The sequence below is a fragment of the Propithecus coquereli genome, unplaced genomic scaffold (assembly GCF_000956105.1).
Source record: "Propithecus coquereli isolate 6110/MARCELLA unplaced genomic scaffold, Pcoq_1.0 Scaffold79, whole genome shotgun sequence".
Taxonomy (NCBI): Eukaryota; Metazoa; Chordata; class Mammalia; order Primates; family Indriidae; genus Propithecus; species Propithecus coquereli.
Window position 1 is genome coordinate 5,228,281 of NW_012154062.1, and position 24,019 is coordinate 5,252,299.

General features: G+C 51.7%; 1 protein-coding gene across 3 annotated transcripts in view; it reads right to left on the minus strand.

Annotated features, from left to right (window-relative positions):
* LOXL2 (lysyl oxidase-like 2) overlaps window positions 1-22,545 on the minus strand; it is a 55,233-nt gene extending 32,688 nt beyond the window's left edge. For all 3 annotated transcript variants that reach the window (XM_012663009.1, XM_012663011.1, XM_012663010.1), the window contains exons 1-3: window positions 22,120-22,545; window positions 16,162-16,337; window positions 1,800-2,011 (exon numbers count right to left, since the gene is read on the minus strand). In XM_012663009.1, the coding sequence (XP_012518463.1) occupies window positions 1,800-2,011; window positions 16,162-16,337; window positions 22,120-22,474 (743 nt within the window). In that variant the 5' untranslated portion in view covers window positions 22,475-22,545. The remainder of the gene's footprint in view (window positions 1-1,799; window positions 2,012-16,161; window positions 16,338-22,119) is intronic.
* Between the last annotated feature and the right edge of the window lie 1,474 nt (window positions 22,546-24,019).

The following is a 24,019-nucleotide window of genomic DNA, read 5'->3' on the forward strand; positions in this document are numbered from 1 at the left end:
TCTTCCCAGCACTCTCTCTGGGGCACACGTAGGCCCAACTGTCAACTGGGTCGCAGAGACTACTCCAAAACAACAGAGACAAGGCAAGGAGGCTTTGCACCCTTCTGCCCCTGCGCTGGGCAGGCAGCCCCTCATCTCCAGCTAGAGGTCTGCAGGAGGGGCTGGTTTCTAGCAGCTTCTGCAGATCATCTCCCCTCTCACAGAGAGCCCCGCCCATGACCAGCACTGTGGCTGCCTCCCATCCGTGGGAGCCTTTTCCTCCCCCCATTTGAAAAGACAAAACCACAGATGTGGGGGTGGGGGGAGCAGGGAGGGGGTCTCAAATCCGGCGGCTGAGAGGATTAGCCAGGGCCCAGCTGCCAAAGCTGGCCTGAGGTCTTCTCCTTAAAAGCAGAGAAGGACTCTGCATGGTCCAATGCTACTGGAAGCCACTGATGGCTTTCAAATGCCATCTGAACATGGCGTGTGGTGCCCGGCTCAGGCCTGCAGCCAGGCGGGGGACACCAGTGGGACCAGCCAGGTGAGAAGCCTGACAGGGGAGGGTTTTGTTTCTCTTGGCTCCAATCAGTAGGAAAAGCTAAGAAGATGTCACCAGGGAAGGAGTTAGCTGGTGGGACTTCCCCAAAGTATTCAGTGGGCAAGGACCCCTGGTGCCAGCAGGGAGGTCGAGTCTGTGCCATGTCTGGGGGTGGTGGGGTCACAATCACCATCGAGGTCACCCCAGAGGTGTTGTGAGCCCACCAGTTGGGCAGCTCTGTGGCCACACTCACTCCCCCCGGGGTGGGCTGAAGGCTTGGACCAAAGTATGGCCCACCTTGGCTGGGCCAGGTGCAGGGAGGACGTAGGGCTGCGGCTTGCAGCCACCCTCCTGACTCGGAAGCCCTCCCTCTCCTTTCTCTGATTTGGAAGGAACAAGGCAGTGTATGAGTCTACACTCTCCAGGAGCGTAGACCCTATAGCCAGACGCTGTGCTTGAGGCCTGGACCTGCTACTTCCTAGTGCCATCACCTTTCTTCAGCTTCCTCAACCCAAAACCAGACCTCGATTTCCCAGTGGTGTTGCGAAGATTAAATGACCAAGAAGAGTTCCCGGCAGACAGGAAGCACTCACTAAACAGAAGCTGGTATTCCCTCCATGACGAAGGGGAGACAGGAAGCCCCCACTACCAGCCAAGCACACCCTACCCACCAGCTTTTGGGGTGCTGGAATCCTTTCACTGGACACTCCTCAGGCCGGATGTCTTGAAGTCCCCCTAACTGTCTACTTCTTTTCCCCCAGAGATATTAACCTTACAGACCATAAAAGCATCATCAGATTTAACTGGGATTGGATGAAGTGAACTGAATGAATTTGTTTATCAATTATCTAACAGTTGAGACAGTTTGCAGATTTCTCAGAATAATCACTTGCTAAGGGTAAGTAAACACGTCTTCTTGAGTTGGTGTTGTCTTTGCCCTGCCCGGCCTCAGTGTTGCCCACCCTTGTTCGGCCCACGCGGTCCCTGAGCTGGGCGTCAGCACCCGAGGTGGGGTTTCCTGGGCAGGGAGCCCCTCGCGCCTCATTTCTGCCCCACCCCACCTCGGCGTGCTCCAGAGGTTAGGTCTGTCTCCCCCAGGAGTGTGAGGTCCCCAAAGGTAAGGATGGCACATGGTGCCCTTGAACTCAGCCCTGACCTAGAACAGAGCTCCGCGCAGGCTCGCTAACTGGCCGCAGAAAGGCCACAGGCAGGGCTGACTCTTTTGACAAGGCAAGGAGGGCAGGTGCCCAGGAAGCCACCCCCTTGGCATGGTGGCCCTTACTTGTACACTTTGGCGTTGTACGTCTTCTCCGCGGGGAAGCCAAACATGCCGCAGACCACGCGGGAGTTCTTCGCTGTCCAGTGCTTGTCGCAGAGCTGCTTCCAGTGCTTGCCGTCCTTCACCTCCACGTAGCCCTCCGTCACTGGGGCGCGGTTGCGGTAGGCTGAGAGGATGGCGCGGATGCGGATGTCCTCCACCTGGATGTTCAGGTTCTGGGAAGGAGGGGGCACGGAAGGAGAGGGTCACCTTCCTGGGCTGGCCTTGGAGAGACACCGGGTAACCAGTTCTCCTTGGGTGACTGCAGGCCAGGCACCCTGCTGTCCCGCCTCCGCCCCAGGCCCTGCCATGGGCTAAGGGCTCTCCCCGGGAGCCCAGGGCCCAGCCACAGTTATAAAGCGCTATGCGTGGGAGGAAGTGAGGCTGCAGCAGCCTGAGGTGGGAGCGGGGTGACCTGGAGGAGCCAGAGAAGACGTGGAGGACCCTGGGAGTCCCTCCCACAGCCTGCAGAAGAGCCCAGAGAACGGAGGGCAGCAGCCTCCTCCCACTCAAGTCTCAAAACAAGAGCATGAGATAGAAAGTGTTCTTTCAGTTCAGAGTTTGCATCTTCTGAGCATGTGCGTGCGTGCCTGAGTGTGTCTCCCCCACTAACTGTTCAGGAAAACCGGAGTTTCAGGCAGAGGGGCCCCCGATATTCTGGAGCAGGCGGTGCCACCTTCGTACTAGTTCACACCCCAGAGGTCGGCGTTCGTCTGCTCAAAGTCCCCAGAGAGGCCCGGGAGAAGGGGCAGGTTTTGGAGAGAAAGGAGGCGGAGGCTCCCAGTGCTGCGCACATGTGGAGGGACACGCGCCTGCCTAGCAGTTGATGGTGGCTTGGGGACCAGGGAGAGAGGGAGGGGGACAATTATTTGGCTGTGGCAAGGAAAGAAAAGTTACCAAGCACCTTGAGCCCCTTGGAAAGCCCCCTTCTCACACCCACGCCACCCCTGTTTCTGTGGCAGTGAGGGAAGGAGGCGTGAGTGTCGGGAAGGACTCACTGGCGGGACCCCTCGGGAGGAAGTGCAGGAAGCCTGCCTGCGTTGGTGGAAGGGAGGAGGGCGCCTGTCCCCCTGCCACGTGGGCTCTCCTCCTCCCTCAGCAGGGGGCTGGAATGTCTCTGAGTCCCAGGGGTTTGGCAGGAGAAGGGGCCTTAAGAGGCCAAGCTGGGTAAGAGGAACAGGGGGTGGGGGGTTGCCTGGAGTTACAGCGACACTTTCTGTGCTTTCCTAAGGCACGACACAGCAGTCTCCAAGTACTCTGGATGCTCCCTCCGGAATCTCTCACGCCAGCCCTTCCTCTTTCTGCCCCTGTCCCTGCCCAAATGGGGCCATTAGCAGCTCTTGCAACAGTCCCAGACTGAGTCCTCGCCTCCATCTGTTGGCTGCAGGGCCAGCCACCAGAGAGCTCTTTCTACAACACAGATCTAACCTGTCCCTTGACTGCTTCCTTGCTGCCTGTGTAACAGCCAATACTTAGCGAGATGCCCCCACCCTGCGGGACTGATTCCACCTCTGCCCCCACCCCCTCGCCATCTCAGCTTCAAGTAGACCCTCAGATACCACGAGCTGCAGAGTATGATAGTGACAGCTACCTCAGAGTGCTGACCAGGTGCTGAGGCTTTGCAAAGTGCTTTCTGTGCGTCTCTTTCTTACTCCTCAAACGCTGTACTGCGGTGGTTTATGGCTACTGTCATCCCTATTTACAGATGAGAAAACCAGTTGACTCCGGTTTCCTCCCGGGGACCACCGTGCGGTGCAGTGGGAGACACGCACTCTGAGCTGGGCCAGGCAGGGGCGGGGGCTGGTCCCAGCAGGGCTGGAGGGAGGAGCCCAGCAACCCGAGTGGCCTGTCCCTGTCCAGCCAGGATGCAAATGAACCGTCAGGTTGAACAGAGCCATTCTTTGGGAGCCCAGGGATTCACACCTCCTAGCCACTGGCTTCAGGGTCCCAAGCCAGGCGCTGCCTCACAAGCCCTGCCAGGCGGTAGAAAGCATGTGGGCCTGGAGGGCTGGCATCTGGCTCCACTTCCTTTCCACGCAGGGCGAAAGGAAAGCTGCCAATGGCAGGATTATGTCTTCCATCCTGGATTCTTGACAACCCTCATTCAGGCCGCAGGACCCGTGCCACCAAGACACGTGGACAGACACGAGCCAAGAAAGGGCCTGAGGTCTCAACCCGGCCCATGGCCAGCTCCCTTCTGCCCCTCTCCACCTCGGGAGCCGGGCTGGGTTCCAGGCCGCGACTGTAATGCCAGAGGAACGTCGCCACCCGCAGCACCAGACACGCGGCTTCGCGAGCGAGCAGGTTCGCCGACCTCATTCATCCGCAGACCCCTCCCCTGCTGGGGGGCGGCAGTGCAGGCTCACTGAAGAGGGGAGGTGACCCCCGGCTCCTGCTGCAACAGAAGGAGGAATGCCCAGCTAGGGGGGCTCAGCAGACCATGTAGAGAAGGGCCACGGTGACCACGGGGCCTGAGGCCAGCACACGCCGACCCAATAGCCAAAGGAGCCTGCACCTCTCCTGCCCTGATGCGGGACAGGCCCCTCAGCAGAAATATGACTGGAGGGACAGCGAGGGGGGGTCCAGGGTGGGAGCAATGCAGCCTGGAAAAGAGAAAGGGCTAGAGCCAGGTGTCATTGTCTGCATTTCTCCACCGATTAAGTGTGTGTGTGTGTGTGTGTGTGTGTATGTGCATGTCTCTTTCTATATGTGTGCATGGTAGTGTGTGTAATGTGTGTGTGTTTGTGTCCATGTGTCGTATAAGCCTCTGTATGTGTCTGTATATGTATGCGTGTCTCTGGGATTGTGTGTCTTGCAAGTACTTGTGTGCGTGACGATGTGCACGTGGCAGGGTTGTGTGTGTGCACGTGTGTCATGTGGGTCGCTGCATATGTGTCTGTGCACGGTGGCGTGTGTGTCTGTGTATGTCTCTGTGTGTGTCTGTAGGAGTGTGTGTCCGTGGGAGTGTGTGTCTGTGTGGTGGAGGAAACATCAAAAGGGTCTTGTTTCCTCCGATGCCTTAAGAAAGCTGTCAGGACGGGCCTTGCTCTTGTTCTTTCAAACTGGAACGTCTCCTCTTCTCCCTCCAAGGAACCAACTCCTTTCTAGTCTATAAGGCTTGACTCCACCCCATGCATTCATTCATTCAACAAAATACAGCCTCCATGGACCTTGCTGGCTTCCTCCCCACACCCCAACCATAGCGCCTGTCTCCTCTTTGAATAATGACCACGATGGGCGTCACCCACCAAATACCAATTCACTGCACGCTTGGTTCCATGCACAGAGCTCCACATCCATTCCCTCACTCAATTTCCATGACAACCTTCACGACGGCAGATGTTATACCATTTATGGTGAAAGCACGAGACAGCTTGGCGAGCTTTTGCAACTTATCCTCATTCACACAGCCAACGAGTAGGTAAGGAAGGATGAAAACTGCGCTCTGACTCCCAGTCTGTGCTCCAGGCTCACAGTGGCCACTGGTCTCCAAGCAGCTCTTGCCCTCACACTGTGCCCCACACATTGCCTGGTACTGGGGCAACCCACACGGGGCAGGGCCTGGGGCTCAGACTTGGGCGGCTCCTTTGGGGCTCGCCTGGTGCTGTGCACATTGGACGTCCAGGGCCCCCCGCAAGGAGCCGTGAGTCAGACGGGATTGTGTACGTGAGGGAGAGCCGGGCTTCCCGCGCTCCTGTCCTCGGGCCAGCTGGCGCAGGCAGGGAAACCTTCTGTGGCACACACCCAGCGCTCACGCCAGCTAAGCAGCTCAGAGGCTGCTCGGAGACCTCTCAGGAAACACATGCGCGCAGGCGTAACTCCTCCCTTACTTCACTGGTGTGGAATCCCTTCCATAACCACAAGGGTTAGGAATTTTTTCCCAGGAGTTTAGTCCCAAAAGAGAAGAGAAGCTTTGAAACACTAAAATATACACGTTCTTCTTTTTTAACAAAGAGCTCTCTAGGCTTGCTAGTTTAAGATGAAGCCCAATACCCCAGAACCTGGCCGAGCATCCTGTACATTTTAAAATTCAAACTTAAACCTGAACGTTGTCCCTCTCACCAGAGACAACCGCGCACCCAGGCCTTCAAAGGACTTCCCTCCAAGGGAGTCACAGAAACTCCCTGACAGGTGATCCTCTCAGAACTCACTGCATCCTCAGGGAGGGCCTGAGGTCCTGGGAGTGACTGCCACCCGTTTCTAGAAGGGAAAACAAAAGGGCCCAGCCAGGCAAGGGCTTGCCCACTTCAGCCCATAGGTTGCAAGGGGATAGAGCACGGGGCTCGGACTCCCAGGCTTATGCCTGAGTGACATTTAACATCTGCAGCATCTGCCAATGACTTGTAAATCCCAGAATGTGACAGTCTGGGCCTGTGGCCAATGAGGAAAAAAACCGCCTGTTTGGAAAGTCCAGCTGGAGAGCGCATCAGGAAAGACGCAAAGACACGCAAGGCAGGCGAGCCTGCAGGAATCCGCCTCACATTTTTCACCAGCTCTGCACTAGGCCTACTGCCTCCTGGGAGGCACGTTGGCAAGGCCAGATCTTAGCCCAAATAGCTTCTTTCTTCCCTCTCTTCTAGAAGTCGTAGTTTAATATCAGCCCAGGCCTTCCCACCTGAGCAGTCATCTTTGGGGTGGCGTTGGGCGGGAGCGCCATGTTGGGGAGACGCGCCATCACGCCAACATCCCAGCTAGAACGTACGACCGGTCAGCTCTACGCAAGCTCTGCTCACTGAGCGTGCTTCCTCCCGCTCCTGCTAACCAGCTACTGCATCTTGCTCTCACGGCCCTCAGCTTTCTTTATTTGGCTACTTAAAAACAAACCAAAAAGAAAAATGGTCTTCCATATACAGACCATCGCACGGAGCCATTGAGGGGGCTCCTGCCCTCCAGCTTGGCAGACTGCAAGCCTTCATCGCCCCCTCTCTTCCTTGCTCTCGAAGCCTCCTGGGCTACAGCAATACCTTTTCTGCCTTCCATTCCTACTTCTATTTCCCAGTCAGGTGTGCAATGAGAATCGTGCAAACAAAAGAACGGCTTTATAATTCTGTCATCTCACTCAGGCACTTTGCACTGTCCTCAGCTCTGGTTTCATCACAGATCCAATCCTCTGATACCTTCGTCCACTTTACCTCCGGTGTCCTGCTCAGATCTTCCTGGTTCCCCATCCTGTGCCATAGGCTGGAGCCACTCCTGGCCACTCTTTGTCCTTTCCGCCTATCAGTCAGATTCCTGCCAACTCTCAGGGACAATGTTAATCATTCATTCAGAAATATTAGGTGGGGTGTGGTGGCTCACACCTGTAATCCTAGCACTCTAGGAGGCTGAGACGGGAGGATTGTTTGAGGTCAGGAGTTCAAGAGCAGCCTTAGCAGCAGTGAGATCCTGTCTCTACTAAAAATAGAAAAATTAGCTGGGCACGATGGTGCGCATCTGTAGTCCCAGCTACTTGGGAGGCTGAGGAAGAAGGATCGCTTGAGCCCAGGAGTTTGAGGTTGCAGTGAGCTAGGCTGACGCCATGGCACTCAGGGCAACAGGGTGAGACTCTGTCTCAAAAAAAAAAAAAAATTGTCAAGCGCTACTATGTCCCTGCCAAGCACTGCTTGAGACCCCGGGACACACAGGTCAACCAGATAGGCCAGTTCCTTGCTGTCACGAGGTTCCTAATCCAGAGGGGAAGAGACAGCACCACCGTCTCCATGAAGCCCCCTCCCCTGCCCCGGAATATCTCATCCACATACATTTGATTTCTTCTTTATTCCTCTAACACTTGCTTTCTGAGTGACTAATTTAGTTCTTGGCTCCCATTAGTATTTCTTTCCGGATATTTTTGCCACCCAATTGGACTGTGAATCCTCCCCTACCCCCCAAGAGCAAAACTACGCTGTGTTCATTTCTGTATTACCCACAGCTTCCAGTGCCAGACACACAGTGGGTCCTCAAACATTTTTGGAATGAGCCAATAATAACTTTCCAAAAATCCAACAACAGGAGTTCAGCTTAGCTAGACACGCTCCATGCCCAAGCCAAAGAAATTTATTAAAGACTCCCTTTATCCTTTGTTTAATACAAAATAAATAGCTAGTCTGTCCTTGCCTTTCTTATGTAAACACTACTGGTGTGACTCATGGATAGACGTGGAGAACATCTGCACTTTGTCCAGGCTCTCTCTTGTCACCTGAGCTCTTCTCCCTCAAGACCTGACACCAACGAATAGTTACCGAACTGAACTAAAAGCCAATCTGATGCGCGGCACACCGTTAGCAGGCTTAGCTCATGTACCCGGCATGAGCCATGCTGTATTAGCGGAGTCTGGCTACACTGTAATTATCCCCTTTGATGATCCAATCAGAAATTCTTAGTTTAAGAAGCTGCCAAAACATTCTCTAGCCAGTGACTTCAGACTGGAGGAAAGGCATCTCAGAGATTTCTGTTCCTCAGCTCTAGGCGCTGCAGGCCAGTGGGAGTGGGGCAGGGGACAGGGAGGGGGCGGCAAGGAGAGGTAAGGTCATGCTGACGCCACCAGAGCAAAAAGCCTGCAGTCCATTTGGGCCTTCCTCCTATAAATCAAGAGTGTTGCAATGCTGAAAACTGAATGCTCCGGGCTTCATTTTCCAAGCTGGAAGCACTTGGGTGAGTAACAGAGGCTGCTTTTTTGGAGAACAGGCAAGCCCTGCCGCCCCGCTTCCTGCGGGACATCTGCTCCAGCAGCCAGCCCCTCTGCCCCAGCAGTTCCTTTGGCCCCAGCACGGGAGGTAAGGGGGGCGCTGAGAGGCCATAAACCAGGCAATCGTGGGCAGTGCCAGACCACCGTCCACCTCACACCTGAACCTGGCGGTTCTCTCAGCATCACCACCATGGTAACAGAGTAATGATGCTCGCCACTGTCTTTCTCCACTGCTGGATGGTAAGCTCAGAGCACGCAAGACTGTCCACTTCATCAACCGCTTTATTCTCATGCTTAGCGCACGGTCTGGTGCTGAATTAAAATGTTTATCGAGTGAATGAACAGACGCATCCTTGGCACCAGCCTCCTGGGGATGGGGTGCAGGATTCCTTGGCATGGACCACCTGGCCTGGCTGAGGTGACTCAAATGAGCCATTCAAATGAGCCCACGGCAGAGCCAGGCTGGGCACTGCCCACCCCGCCCTAGTCATGTCATCAGACTGCCCTGCACAGCGGACCTGCTCAACCGGGCCAGGGAGAGGCTTCCTCCCACCCGGCTCGAGGGTCCACTCCTCCACGCAGCAGTTCTTCCACTGGTCTCTCCTCATTCATCTCTCTCTTCTCCACACTGCCACACAACTTCCCATCCACACTGTTCAGAGTTTGAGTACATACTGTTCATCCATTTATTTCATCTAAAACATATTATAAGGCTCCTCATTCATTTGTATAATCTAACAACTCAGTATAATGTTACTTGTTTATTTCATTTCACAGATAATTACAACGGTATTTATACTTTTCAAAGAGTTGTAAATGTAATCCAGGTTCCTGGATTTGCTGGGATGTGCACGAGTTCAAATATTTTGTTCTGTTATCCACATAAGCACCCTTTTGCATTTCAGATGCTGCGACCTATTTTTAGTTGGGAAAATAGGTCATCTTAGAGCTACTTCTCCTGTGTCCCTTGCGGTGGCTGGCAAGCCCCGGTCACACACAGGCTCTGGGTAAACAGAATCACGGAATGTGAACACTGACAGCGTCTCACACAACCTCCTACCCAAGCTCCCTGTGAAGTGGGAGAGACAAAATCCAAGAGAGCTTCATCTGACTGCCCAGCGGCCAGTTCAGCGAGACTGGGATCAGAGGCTGTGGGCTTCCCTGTGGCTCTCCCCTCCCTTGCTGAAAAGTCTGGTACAGACTGCCCTCTTGCTACCATCTCACTTCCTACCACAGAGGGAGGCCCTTTTCCAGAGAAAAGGGGTCTCTATTTAGGCTTGGAGGGACCACCACCTACCTTTGAAGCTGCACAGAGATGAAAACAGACTCCCTTTCTTTCCTCCGCCACCCAGTGCGACCTGTCCCATCTACTCTCTAGTGAGGGGGAGTGTGGGGGAGGTACAAGACTCCTGGCTAGGAAATGCTCAGACTTTTCTGGAAGTCTTTCTAGAGACCTGTCCCTTTTGGGCGCCAGGCCTCCACCCCCGGGAGCCCCCAGATGACACAGATAAAGTCATTGCTAGGAGGCAACGGCTGAAACATTTGGCAGCTGACCGTGACTAATAAAAACCTGGATTCCTGGAATTTAAAAAATTCACAGCAGCCACAGTCCCTGTTGGTTAAGAGGAGAAAAAAAGGGCTTTTTCAGGTCTCAGCGTCCTGGCAGGAAAATGTGAGCCAGCAGAGGCCAGGGGACCAGATTCTCCCCTCTGCTGAAAATGAATGGCCTTCTCCTGGCTCTGTCCTTGTCATCCTCTATTGGCCCCTCTGAGGTCCCCTAGGGGATAGACAGCACTGAAATCTCACAGCCTGAGGATTTCTAATCAAGTCTGGTAACTTAATTGCTTCTTGCAAAAGAGCCTTTAAAAACGAGTAGAGAAGATGAGGCTGGGGGTGGGTAAAGAAAAGAGACCCAAACGTTCCCTGATCTAACAACACGTGGCCCCGGCCACGAGCCTCCTAGGAGCACGTGAGAGAGCAACGTGCGAGCTGCCAGGGAGCAGAGGTTTGCTGAGCAGGGCATCTGGATTTGTCATCTCTCCTTATCAATGCTTTTTCCAACTTGTCCACTCGGCACAGACAGGAAACACAGCCTCGGGATTTAAGAGCCTCTGAAATCCTGGGAGGTTTGTTTGGGGTTCTGTTTTCTGGGTTTAAAAAAGATTTATTTGTTCATTTGGAACCAACAGTATTTCATATTTCATTATTTGCTCCCACTTGCCTCCTTTTAAGAAAGTTTTGAGGACTGATCTCATTTGCTTTGAATGCAGCCAAACTTCTGTTTTACAGCGTGGTGTCCAGCAACCCAGGAAGGGTAGTCACTGCAGACACGTAGCTGCAAGTTCCAGTGTCCGGTGGGACTGGAACCCAGGGGCCCCACCTTCAACTCTGGGGCCCAAAACTGAGACTACACAGCAAGATATGGCGGGACAGCCCGTGTCGGAAAGGGGGAGAGCTGAGACCCTGCCGGGTGAATTTCCTGGATGAAATGCACCAAGGTTGGTGATCAGTGGCAGGGCTAACCTAGCTCAACACTTTATAGTCTGCGAAGCACTTTTATAGAAATCATCTGATTTTTAAATGCACTTTTATAGAAATCATCTGTTTTTCCCCCTACAGAATTTATAAGACGACCTTATAAATGATGAGCGCAGGTTGTGTCATTCTGATGGAGAAACCATCGCTACTGCGGATTACAGACCATCACAGAAGGACTGAATTCAACCCGCTCAACCCTTGCCCAGTTGAATTCAACACTTGAAGAGTGTTCTGGCTGCTGTTCTACAGGAAGCTTAGGGTCCAACCCTGCGAACTTTCCTTGGTTTTGGGAAGAAGGTGTGATTTTCCCCTCCTCAAGAGGGGAATTTACAAAGTGCCAAGGAGCCCCCCAAGGATGCCCCAAGCAGATGTAGAAGGTTTCAGGGAGCACAGTTAGCTCACTAAGTGAAATTCCATCAGCCAGGCTCCAGGGCTTAGTGACTCACGCCTCTGGCATCCCAGAGTAGGATGAACTTGGTCTAGACTGATGCCATTTTCTTCCCCTCTCTGCTTGGAGAATTCCAGTGTGCTCTGGAGGAGGCACAAGCCTGGGAGGGCTATCTGCAACGGTCTGTGATCTGTCCCTAATCTCCAGGAGTCAACAAGGGTGAATGTTATACAGCCTGGCCACAGCTCCGCACAGCAGGCATGGGAAGGGGCGGCAATGTACTCACCCCATTTATCAGCCTGGTGGTTTACAGCTGGGGTCACAGGACATGGAGAAAGCAATCACTGACACTTCATTCCTGGCTCCTTTTGAACTCGCAGACCCCAGACTGGGGGAAATCGAGGGAGAGCTTTAACTCTCACACTTTGGTGTGGAAGAGTGAAGGGCGCAAAGCCTGCACCTGGTTTCAAGGCCAAGGTCATGAGGGGCCAGAGAAGCGGCAGGGAGAAAGCCCGAGCACACAACATACACACCAGCAGGCATCCCCCTTCTCTGTGTGTGTGTGTGTGTGTGTGTGTGTGTGTGTGTGTGTGTGTGTGATGCCAATTTACTCAGTGGTGCACACTGCTAATATCCAAATAGGGCTCACCCTCTACAGGGATGATGCATTTTCATAGGCACAAGGGATCTTAGAATTTGGCAATCACTTTAATCCCACTTCCTTTCCCTCATAGGCACCAGACCACAATATTCCTGGCAGGAGGTGTTCAGTTCCTTCTTGAACTCCTCCAATGACGAGGAGCTCACCACCCCCTGTGGGATTCCACCGAGCTGTGATCTACCTCCTATTACCTTCCCCTCCGTCTTAGCTCTGGGAATTGGAATAAATTATAAACATTCTTCTGCATAATAGTACTTCAAATAGTTGAAGAGAACCACGTCTCCCCCCATATCTCTTTTCTTGACGAAAAGTCTTCAGTTCCTCATATGATGTGGTTTCCAGACATGCCTCCATCCTGCTGGCCCCTCCTCTGGGTGACGTGGTTAAGAGCTGGGCCCAGAAGTGAATCCTGCACTCAGTCAGGTATTAGTCCAAAAAGCAGAGTTTAGGGAAAGAATTCTATCAGGAAAGCAGTTTGTATTCACTTTCTTAGCAACCATACCAAGTTTTGGCTTATACTGAGTTTTTAGTCAATCATTGCCCTCTCAGAGATTTATTTTTTCTTTATTTCAATAATCAATGATTTTTTTAGTCACTTTCCATAAAGCCTGGACTCTGTGGCTAATTTTTTTTCCATTAACATTGATCTAGGACCTTATATTCATCCCTAATATGTTAATATGAAATAATAGGCTTAGGCCTATTACTTCAGCCTACTGCAGTTTTTCTGATTCTTCATTCTATAATTTTTTATTCCAGCAACTCGTCCTGGTTTTGTATCTCCTATACATTTTATGAGCATGCATTTCAATCTCCATGAAAATTCCTGACACATGGGGAGGCAGGAGCAGGGCCCCAGGCCCACCATTAGGGGCCATCCACCATGTCCACACTCATTAGTCACCAGTTCGCCCTGTGGTGCCACCACTCAGCATGCTATGACTCCGCCTAACTGCATGTCCACCAAAGCTGCGTCTCTTCCTCTTGTCCACAAAAATTTAACAGGCAGCATTTCTTGAGCTGAAAGGAATGATTCCGTGACTTCAGCTACTGACACAGGCTATTCCATGAGGTATTTTGGAGAAATGTCTCCATATCCCACAAACAGCCCCTGTAGGTGGTCTGGGCGGCTCCCTGCCCATCAGCCCAGCACTGCCAGGAAGCATGAGCCTTAGCCGCAGAGCCGTGAATGCAAGAACCTTCTGGCGACTCACAAAGGTTCTCCTCAGACATCCTGTGGTCTAGGCCCTTTCATGACCTACTTTCAGCAGCTACCAAAGGGAAGCTGCAGGGCACCAATCATCAATGAAAGTTCCCTCGGTGTCTGTGGTTGGGCCAGAAAGCTCCACCCTGGCTTGTGGGAACCAGTGTGATCTGCGTGACAGTGAGAGGGAGGCCTTCTAGGAAATTGCAGAGCATGGAAGGCCCTTTAAACCAGATGTCTCTCACGCTGCCCTGTTTAGGTTTCTGTAAATTCACCAGGGTCCATGCTCCTTGCCTCAGCATGATCTCCCCGCCCACCCCACTTTCCCCAAGGCAAGCATCTTGTCTTTGAGCGTTCTAAGGCCTGGAGAACAAGGGCCATGTTTTCTTTCTCTCCTGATGTCCCAGACCACAGTGCGTGTGCAGCAGGCACTCAACAAACGTCCAGAATAAAGGTAGATACTAAGCTTTCCTATCACAGAATCCCAGCCTTTCCAGGTAAGAAAGTTCTCTCCAACATAGTTTTTTCGACCTTTTCTATGCTTATTCCACCCGCTTAAGGTCCTGCTTTTGATATGACCCGTCTTATATCCCCTTCAAATGTGAAGCGTTGGAACTGGCGCATAGTAGGTACTCAATAAACATTTATCTAGGGAAGTGCCACTCCCAGAGTCCTTTTTCCAAAATCATTTTTTTCTAGTGGCAAATGAGTCTTCTCGTTTTCTCAGCCTAAAACTCACTGGCATTTTGGCCCTCCTTCCTTTTACTCAAGCCATCAATGACTCTCTTGTGCCAAGAAGCGGGGTCTTCACTTGATACTCCAAGTGGACTACCCTCAAATTCTAGGTTGAACAGAGGCCTACGAAAGATGTTGTGAATTTAAGCTCATTGTCCTATTACGAGGCGGGGCAATGCTATGAAGCAATGATTTGCTCCTATGTGCTTCTCATTGCTGTTTAGTTTAATATTTTATCCCGGGAGATTCTCCACCTAAGGAGATAATGACCTCTGGTTTACATTTTTGGGGAGAAGAAAATCTTAGAGCTGGAGATATTATTCCTACTAGGTACCTACAGTTTATCTATTGGATACAATGATGTATAAGTTATAGCCCCTGTCCGCTCTCCAGGAGCTTCCAATCTCATGGGAGAGATGAGAGACATATAACAGGGTGCTAATTATTCTATTATATGAGGTTAAAAAGAGTGGAGATAGAAAGTTTTATAAAACTGGGTCCACCCTCTAAATCATAAACTTTGTGGTCAAGCAAAGTTGTCATCGGCGATTGCAACACTAAATGAAGTCCATTGACTCTATAACAATCTCTCTAGTGATCACCAATAAAATAGCAGATTCGAAGATTTCAAGTAGAAGTGGTCTCATCCTTCCAGCTGAGCTAAGGCTGGAAAGCCGTTTCCGTGCTATAATGCAGGCGTGGACGAATTCCCAGTGTGCTTGCTGTGCTCTGGGAGCACATGAGAAAAGAGCGGGACAGTGTGAGTCACGAGAGTAAAGACCACAGTCTGGGCAGAACTTCCTCTGCAGCCCAAGTAGGGCAATTTCAAGTCACCTTTCCTCCCTCAGAGCTGGGGGCAGCTGGAGGGCAAAGCACAGTGATAGCTCCCGGGCCTGGCTTCTTGGCAGATCCCACAGTCACTTGGGGTGACACCCAGCATGTTCCTTGAGGACAAGAGTCTTGCCTGCCGAATCCTCCTGTCCTAAGCCCCACATGTTTTGCACTTAAGAGTAGTACAAGAAGTGCTTATTAATGTAGTTGTTTGGGCGAAGAAAAGCTAAACCTCAGATTTAGCCATAAACGTAGAAAAAGGGTTACTGGATTGGGATCATCTGGGAAAGTTTAAGAAAAATAATCTGGTCTCATAATGGAAGATTCTGAGTCAGCAGGTCAAGGGTGAGGCCCCAGAACCTGCATTTTTAAAGTGATTCTGATCCCTGGCTAGATTTGGAAACTGTCCAGTTGTAGCCAGCTTCCAAGCTGACCCCCAACGACCCCACGTTCTGTATTCACACCCTTGAGTAATCTCCTCCCATATCATAGCAGGGCTGGTCTGTGTGATCAGTAGAACACAGCAGAAATGAGGGTGTATCACTTCCAAGCTTAGGTTACGAAACACTGTGGCTTCCATCTCATGTTCTTTCTCTCATTCTCCTTTGGAGCATTCACTCTAGGGGAAGACAACTGCTGTGTCTTGAGGCCACTCAGGCAGCCTAGAGAGAAGCCGTGCAGAGAGGGACAGGGGGCTCCAGTCTACAGCCAGCAAAACTAAAGCCCGATGAGTCGGCATGGGAGAGACTCCTCCAGCTCTCGGGACAGCCTGACCGCCACTGCATGAGAGACTCTGAGCAGAATCAAGTAGCTCAGCTGCTGCTTGGTTCCCAACCTTCAGAAACTATGTGACATTATAAATGTTCATTGTTTTGAGCTACGAAATCCGGGGGGAATTTGTTATGCAGCAATTGATAACTGCTACATTTTCCCAACCCAAAGGGCAAGCTCCTGAACATGGCACAGAAGGCATTTCATGTCCATCTTTCTAGCTTCAGTTCACCCTGCTCCGAGATGTACATGGTACTCCTGTGTGCTACTCTTTGCTTAACCCCAGTCTGCACCCTCGCATCTGTGTGCCTTTGCCCAAGCTGTTCTCCATGCCTGGAATACCCTCTCCCCACTGATGGGACCGCGTTCTCCAGAAACCCTTCCCTAAACTGCCTTTCCACCAAATCCTGTTGAATTGGGTCCCCCTCCTTAGAGTTCGCACATACTTCTTGCAATCAGTAGGCAAGAATTGGGTTCCATGGAAGAAGAAAAATGCCCATATGAAGAAGTCATCAAGAGAATATGACTTGCCTCTATCTGGTTGACCAACGAATTGTCAAATTTGAACCCAGGAATCCTTTTCTCACTGCACACCACACCAACATCTTCTGTGTGCTTGCAGTCAGTGACGCCCCAGCCGTTGGAGGAGCAGGCTGCGAGGGTCGCCTCTTTGCCAGTGCAGTAGATATTGTCCAGCCAGATGGGCCCTGAAGGAAGCAGAGAAGAGAGAAATCAAGCACCATGTCAGTGCAGGTTTGAGTCTTTGGGGCTGCCAGTTTCTTACGTGGAAGGAGAATTCTTCTCTAACTTAGGCAGCTGCGTGTGGCCATCGATTGATTTTTATTATGTTAGGATATCACATATAGTTCTAGACCATCTGGATTCCCTTGCCAGAGTGGGCAGCTGATGTGATTTGAGGATGTGGTAGATTGAACATGATTAGGACAGGAATCAGACTTAAGCCTGCAAGTCACATGGCACAGTGGAAAGAGTTTTGGCTTAGGGTATAAGCTTGGTTTGAATTCCTGTTCTACCACTTAGCTGTATGACCTCGGTCAAAGCCCTTTTTCTCATCAGTAAAGTGGGGATAACAATGGCACTTGAATTGCAGAGGTGTGTGCAGATTAGAGACAATACATGGCACATGCCTAGCTTATTGCTGGCCGTAGTTACTCAAACACGGTAACGATGATGATGATGATTTAATGACTCTGACTGTGGTACAAGCCAGCCTCACTTCCCACCTGCAGCAGAGGCTGAACTCTGACCCCTCAGGGAAAAGCTAAGCTATCCTGCAATTGAGGGCTTGAAGTTATGAAGGCATTTTCATGTGCTACCTCCTTGCTCTTCCCATCTGACAGGGAAGAGGATGAGATGGCGTGATTATTCCCATCATCCCCTGAGCCCAGAAGCTGGACCTCGGCTGCCCGTCCAGTGCTCTTCTCACTGCCTGACGTTTCCCAGCGCTGATTCAGAGACAGCCTAGCTGGACTGACCCACACGGCCACTGCTTCGTGTTCCCGAAGGCCGCCATGCAACTCTACTCATTTCCTGTTCTTTTACCTCACTTGCACGAAGTAGGGAATTCAGTGTGCAAAGGCTAGAGGATTAACCACAATGAGATACCACCTCATACCCTTAGGATGGCTACTATTAAAAAACAGAAAATAACAGTGCTGGCAAAGATGTGGAGACACTAGAACTCTTGTGTGCTGCTAGTGGAAATGTAAAATGGTGCAGCTGCTATGGAAAACAGTATGGTGCTTCTTCAAAAAAATTAAAACTCAAATCACTGTATGACGTGGAAATTCCACTTCTGGATATATATACACAAAAGAATTGAGAGCAGGGTCTCTGAGAGACATTTGCACACCCTTGTTCATAGCAGCATTATTCACAATAGCCAAGAAGCAACTCAAGTATCCATGGACAAATTGTGTTCTATCCATGCAATGGAATATTATTCAGCCTTAAAAAGGAAGAAAACTAACACATACTACAGCATGGATGGATTGTAAAGACATTATGCTAAGTGAAATAAGCCAGTCACAAAAGACAAATACTGTATTAATCAAATCACGGAAGCAAAAGTTAGAAGAGTGCAGCCAGGGCCTGGGGTGAGAGGGAAACGGGGAGTGGTTGCTTAATGGGGACAGAGTTTTTCAGTTGTGCAAGATGAAAAAGTTCTGGAGATGGATGGTGGTGACGGCTGTACAGCAATGTTAAGTGTACTTAACCCTATTCAACTGTACACTTGAAATGCTTAAGGTGGTAAATTTTATGTTATGTGTATTTTACAATTAAAAATAAAAAATTTATAAAGTGCTAGAGGGTTTTCAAATTGTGATTTTGTAAGTGCCACTCCAAAATGAAAGAAAACAAAACCAAACCTCTCATTCTTCTCACAGCTCCTGGTAGGAGTCTTCAGACTAGCAGAATCCAACAAACCTGGGCTCAAATTCCATCTGCTTAACCAAGGCTGCTTCCCATTTCTAACCATGGAGTCCAACAAACAGGTTGCCATGGAGACTCAGCGAAGTAATGTGTGTGCCCAGCACACTCTCAACCTCCCTGTCCCCTTCCTTTTTCCAGATGGTCAGAAAAGCAATGAATTCTGCTTCTAGGACGCAAGGAAAAAGCAGATAAAAACACTCCCATTGTAGAGATTAGAAAACCAAGGAGAGAAGCCGAGGCTCTTCGAGGTCAGGGAGGACATGCATCCGGTATCCCGACTTCCAGGCCCTGCTGAAACGTGTCTGCTCCGATGGCTGCCAGTCAGGGCTCAAACGAGAGCACCTCGGAGGCTTTGTGAGGAACAAAGAGCTGATTGAAAACATCTGGGCTGAGGTTTTCCAACTGGTTTCTCAGTTTGGCCGGGTTTCCAAGCCGTCAGGCTCCACTGAAACATATGCTCCCTAATCGATTGCTGTCTCAACAACAAACCGATGTTTGTTTTGCTAAGTGCTAGCAACGGAAAAGACCCTCCGCGTTTTTAAGCAGGGCCTCTTCCTTGGAACATTCTGCAGTTAAGTTGCTGAAGCCACAGAGACGGTGAGAGACAGCAGTACCCTGTTCCCTCTGCAGTGAGAGATCCCCCTCGCTAAGGGCCGGAAGCGGCCCGCGCAGGTAGAGATACCAGGGGCCTGCCCCAAAGAGCTGCTCTCTTATGAACCTTCAACGGACCCCCAATAATCTACCCTCTGCACATGTTTGGTCAATGATTTTTTTCTTAGATGGCAGATTAGAAAATCTGCACTTAGCCCAAGAGAGCATCACCATGCACGGTCTACTCATTGGGTCTGGTTTCATGATAATGTTTTTTTTTTTTTTCCTGTTTATGCTTAGTGCCCATTTACTAGACTGCCCTGAATCCAGTGCAGCCAGCTTCTGGGTCTGCCTGCTGAAATGCAGGGTGCTTCTAGACACAGTCCAATAGATGCCACCTCAGAGTTACCAAGAAAGCAGTCCTTGAGACACAGATGAGATTCGAACTTTGGATACAAAGAAGCCATTCAATCGGAGGCGAAATTTCATTTTACACTTTGCGCCCATTTACTCTACGCAATGCCTCTCCTGATGAAGGAAGAGCTATATGAGCAGATTCACAGGTCATTTGGAAGATGAAAGTCATAAATGAGATTCCATTTGAACGCCAGAGCCCCTGGGCTCTGTTAGGGCAATGGAAATTGCTCGAGTTAGAATCTTCAAGGTCCCAATGTGGTTATCGCTGGCTCTGTCACTCTGATCTGAAGTGTGGGGCAGGTGGTTGGGAACAGGCTCAGCCTCCTGGTTCTGAAGGCAGGTGTAAGAGAGCAGCCACCTCAGGTTCAGGTTGCTGTGGGCCCCACCCAGAGGGTGAGAAATGGGACAGTTGCTCCCTCCAGAACTCTCTAAAAGGGCCCATGGTTTACCTGACTCCAAGATGCTTTGGGAGAGAGACCTGCTGACAGGCCAGACTGGAAAACCCAGAGTCCCTGGTGGTTTCCCCAGCTCCACTATTGCAGCCTGAACTTCAGAGCGTGAGGCTTCCTAGAGGGGCAGCTGCGGCATTCCCAGCTCTTCCAAAGAGCCCGACTTGAAGGTTAGACCCCACCAGAGCGAACCCTGGGGCACTGGCCGTGTTCTGGGCTCACTCTACCAAGCACTTTTTGCCAACTCTTTTTTATATTCTCCCTAATCAAAATGAATCAATCAGCTAATATCCACCAAGTGCCCACCATGTACCCAGAGCTAAAAAAAATAAAACGAAACAAAAATCCTCCACTGATGCTGATGAAATTCAAATACGTTTAGATTTGAAAGGTTTCTCAGGATATAAATCAAGCACCACTTTATGTAAACAGCTTAACTCATGAAGCCCTGATCATAAGACAGGGTTCTTGTTTTTTTAAAGCATCTGTTTCTCCATGTCCTCTCTTTGACACTCTTCCTGTCATAATCCTTGATGGTTTCAATGTCCACAAAGATGACCTTTCCAGAACTCTCGGCCTCTTAGTTATTACAGCTCCAGTCTCTAGTGACTTTCTTCCACCCTACTGTAGCTGCTGCCCCCATGGTCATTGCTCTGCCCCTTGTCACCACCAGTCATTGTACCCCTTAATTTGTTTCACCCTCCTGCCCTGAATTCATGGCCCCCCAATCTTTCTAGCATACTTCTTCTTGGATCCCAAACTCAACAAAGACCCACAGCCCATCGGTCCCAGCAGCTTTGCACAATCCTCCAACTCCTCCACGGATTCCTTCCCTCCTTGCCCAGCACGGACTCCGTGCACCATGATTTGAATTGTTCCCTTCCGTGTTCCCTCTACTCCCTCCAACTTTTCACCCTTCATCATCCTTGGATGGCAAAGTCACACCCAGGTAAAGCCCCTTCTGCTCTCGATGGGAAAAAACCACAACCCTCTTGTCTGATGACAGGTACATTTTAAATTTGGGTAGAAATAAAATAAAGTTGTCCCTGGAAAACACCCACCATCCTTGGAAAGTACCTGTTATAAAGTAATGAGGATGGGAGAGCCTGGAACAGAAAACATGAATCTGCCGTTGGCTCTGGACGGCTCAGCCAGCCAGAGGAGTGCAGAGGGGTATCAGGAGTTTGTTTACGGAAGACAGGAAATGAGCTCTGAAGTCCCACATGTGCTAACTCATCTTCGCCACTCTCTCATGGCTGCCGAGGAACCCAGAGTGAGCTTCAGAGAACACTGGACCCTAAGTGCAGTCTCCTGATCCAGTTACTCCAAAAGGAAATTTTCAGTTGTGGAGGGGAGACGTGCATGAGACGCCACTTCCTCCCTCCCATAATTTCTAGAGTAACAGAAAGGAGGCTTGGCAGGGAGCATGACGGTTGTCTGTTTCAGCGACCCCCAAACCTGGCACCATATGCAATCCCTTCCCAGGCTTCTGAAAGCTACAGAGCCTGGGGTTCCAGCCCTGACCTTTTAAACCAGGTTTTCATGGGTTGAGATCTGAGACAGTCTGTGTTTTAGGCCCTCCCAGGCGATTCTTAGGCAGTCACTATGGCATTAATCCTTTTGTCCAGGAAGGGGGTGTGGGCAGCTCTGCTTTAGGCCGGCAGCCAGGCCCAAGCTGGGGCCTGTGCCGGGGCTTCACTAACCTGGGGATGGGGAACTCTTAGCTCCTGGAAAAAAAATTTTTTTAAAAAAAATAATGCCCTTGACTCTTATCTGCTTTCCCATTTGGTCAGACAATCAGAGTTTCAAGCGTTCTTAGAGACCCCAACTTCCAGATGGGGAAACTGAGGCCAAAGAGGCTGTGCGTCTTTCTGCAAAGCACACAGTCAGTTAGGTCAGTACCAGGACTGAGCTCAACCTTTGGGGCTCCAAGACCCACCTCCCTCAAGGCGCCTACAACAGTTTAGAACTGAATAAATAAATTGATTTGAACCTAACAAGGGAGGGAACAATAGGCCGACCAGAGGTGAAAAACCCAAAGCAACTCTGTTCCTTGTCATGACTGAGCCCATGACAGCATGTAGGATTAAAACGATGAACTGGACGGGGGCAGGAAGGTGGGGTGAGGCAGGGAACTCCAATGCTAGCGTGTGGGGGCCCTTGTGAGGAAGACCCAAAGGCTCTCCTTTGTCGGAGGATCTGGAGTGAGGCACAACTTCTGCAGGGCAGGGCCTGTTCCTTGGAGAGAGAAGCACAGGCTGGTTTCACCCCCGACCTCGGGTCACCCATCATCCTAGTTTGCCTGGACTGAGAGGTTTCTTTAAGATGTGAGACTTTCCATGCTAAAACCAGGACAGTCCCAGGCCAATCAGGATGGTCACTTCACCTGTCCCTACACCCCTCCCCTCCCGCCTTCCCGCAGGCCACAGGCTGTGCGGGCACAGGAGGATGGCATCCCCAGGTGGCATTTACACTTCCTGGTGATTACGGCCCCTTCACCAGGCTGACCTCACGGGAGCCTGCTCCTGGGCTGTGCCGGGTGACACAGCACTTGGTTCCAAAGCACAGAGTGGCTCACCTTCCCCCTTGCCGTAGGAGGAGCTGGCAGTCCAGGACTTGGCCTCCACGTAGCCCAGCTCCCGGCACACGACGTGGGCGGCGTGGATGGAGAAGTCGTCGTCGCACACGGTGCCCCACTGGCCGTCGTAGTACACCTCCACGCGGCCCTCGTTGTGCTTCCTCTTCTGTCCGGCCAGGCGCAGCTGGATCTTCACCACGTCGGCGGGCACCTGAGGCTGGTGGTACTCGGGGGCCGGCTGCTGGAAGTACTCGGGGTAGTAGGGCCAGCTGTCATACTGTGCCAGGCTCGGGCAGGGCAGGAGGGCCAGCACAGCCACGCACAGGCACAGGCAGGAGACCAGAAGCTTCTCCATCCTGTCTCAGCCGAGGATGCCACCGGGGCAGTGAGGAAGGGCAGGCGGGGCGGGGTGGCAGGAGCTTCCTGGAAGAGAGGGGAGATGCGGTAGGATCAGACATAGGGCTATAGGGACCTGTGAAACACCTGGTTATCTCCCAGTCCTTGGCTTAATACCAAAAGCTCTTCTGCTCTAGACGCCACCCCGGCTCCGCTCCCACCTCGTGTTTCCACTGTGCAGCTCCAGGAGCTCCCACCTCCTTTGCCCACCCGCCTTCCCGTATCTCTGGAATGCTGTGTTCAGCGGGGTTCCCGGCAGGGAGCCGGGCACACTCACACTTAACTAGAGGAGAGGTTTTAGAAAGACCACGGAGATGTAAGCAGAGTTCAGGGGATCTAACAAAGGCCAGTGTCCCAGGGCTGGCGACACAGGGGAGTTATGTTGGGAGGCTTGAAGGGTCCCCCGGGGGAGGGAGTGGGTACCAGAATCAGCTTTGGGGGCCACCTCTTAGGGGCTGTGGCCTTCACTGGAGGGTCTCAGCACCAACCCACAGCAACCGTGGGGAAGGGGAGGCAGAGTAAGTACTTGACTCACTCTCCTCCTGGCCTTGAATTTCTTCCTGGTGCCTCCTACTGGACAAACACAACCACACCCAGCCTGAAGCCCCAGATGAGAGGACCCACAATGAGGGACCCATGTGGGTCAGCCTCCTGGGGCACAGGGGCTGGTGGGGGAGGGCAGCAGGTCTGAAGGGGGTGGGCACAGGATATTGGGTTTAGGTCAGTGGCAGAGACCCTTTACACAGCTCTTGGACAGGGCTCGTCTTTAGTGGAACTGTGTTTCTGCAGGCGGCAGCCTCAGAGAGCCAACTGTGTCTCACCCTCAGAGAAGCCAAGGACGCCCTGGTGACAATTCTCTTCCTTCTCATGGAGTCTGTCCCTGAGGGGTGCCAGGGGCTGAGACCAGCCTGCTGTTAGCTCAAAGGGGAGGTACTAAGCTCTTTAAGGCCAACACGAGAGGGGCCAAGCAGCCAGTCATCAGGCCAGGGAGGGTGAGCCAGCACAGTGGGGACTGTCTGAGTTTGGATCCTCATTCTGTGCACTAGCTGTGCACCTGTGGGCAACATAATTAACTTCTCTGTGCTACCATCGAGGAAGACTGGATAACTTTCCCATAGTCAGAGCTGTCCTGTGCTGCCCATGGAAGGATGATCTGCCTCGGACAGAGGAAGTCCCATGTCTGCCGGGTGGTCAGCAGTGCCCACTGCCCCAAGGTGGATGCTGGGGTGGAGATGCCAGTGCCCAGAGGACAGTGGGAACCAAGGACTTTGGAAGGCCCATCACCGGAGAGCCAACCATCCTCATCCTATGACTCACAAGCAAGGCCAGAAAGTGGTGGGGGAGTCCAGCCATAGCCCCCTCCAGACCACAGCCTGTCCAACTAGTAACCTGGCTCTGCAGGGAAACAGTGTCCCAGCCACATTCACTCCCATCAAAGCGCATGCACATCCACAAACTCAGCTATGTCTCCAGAGAGCCTTGGCGGGCAGTGGAGGCAGGTGTG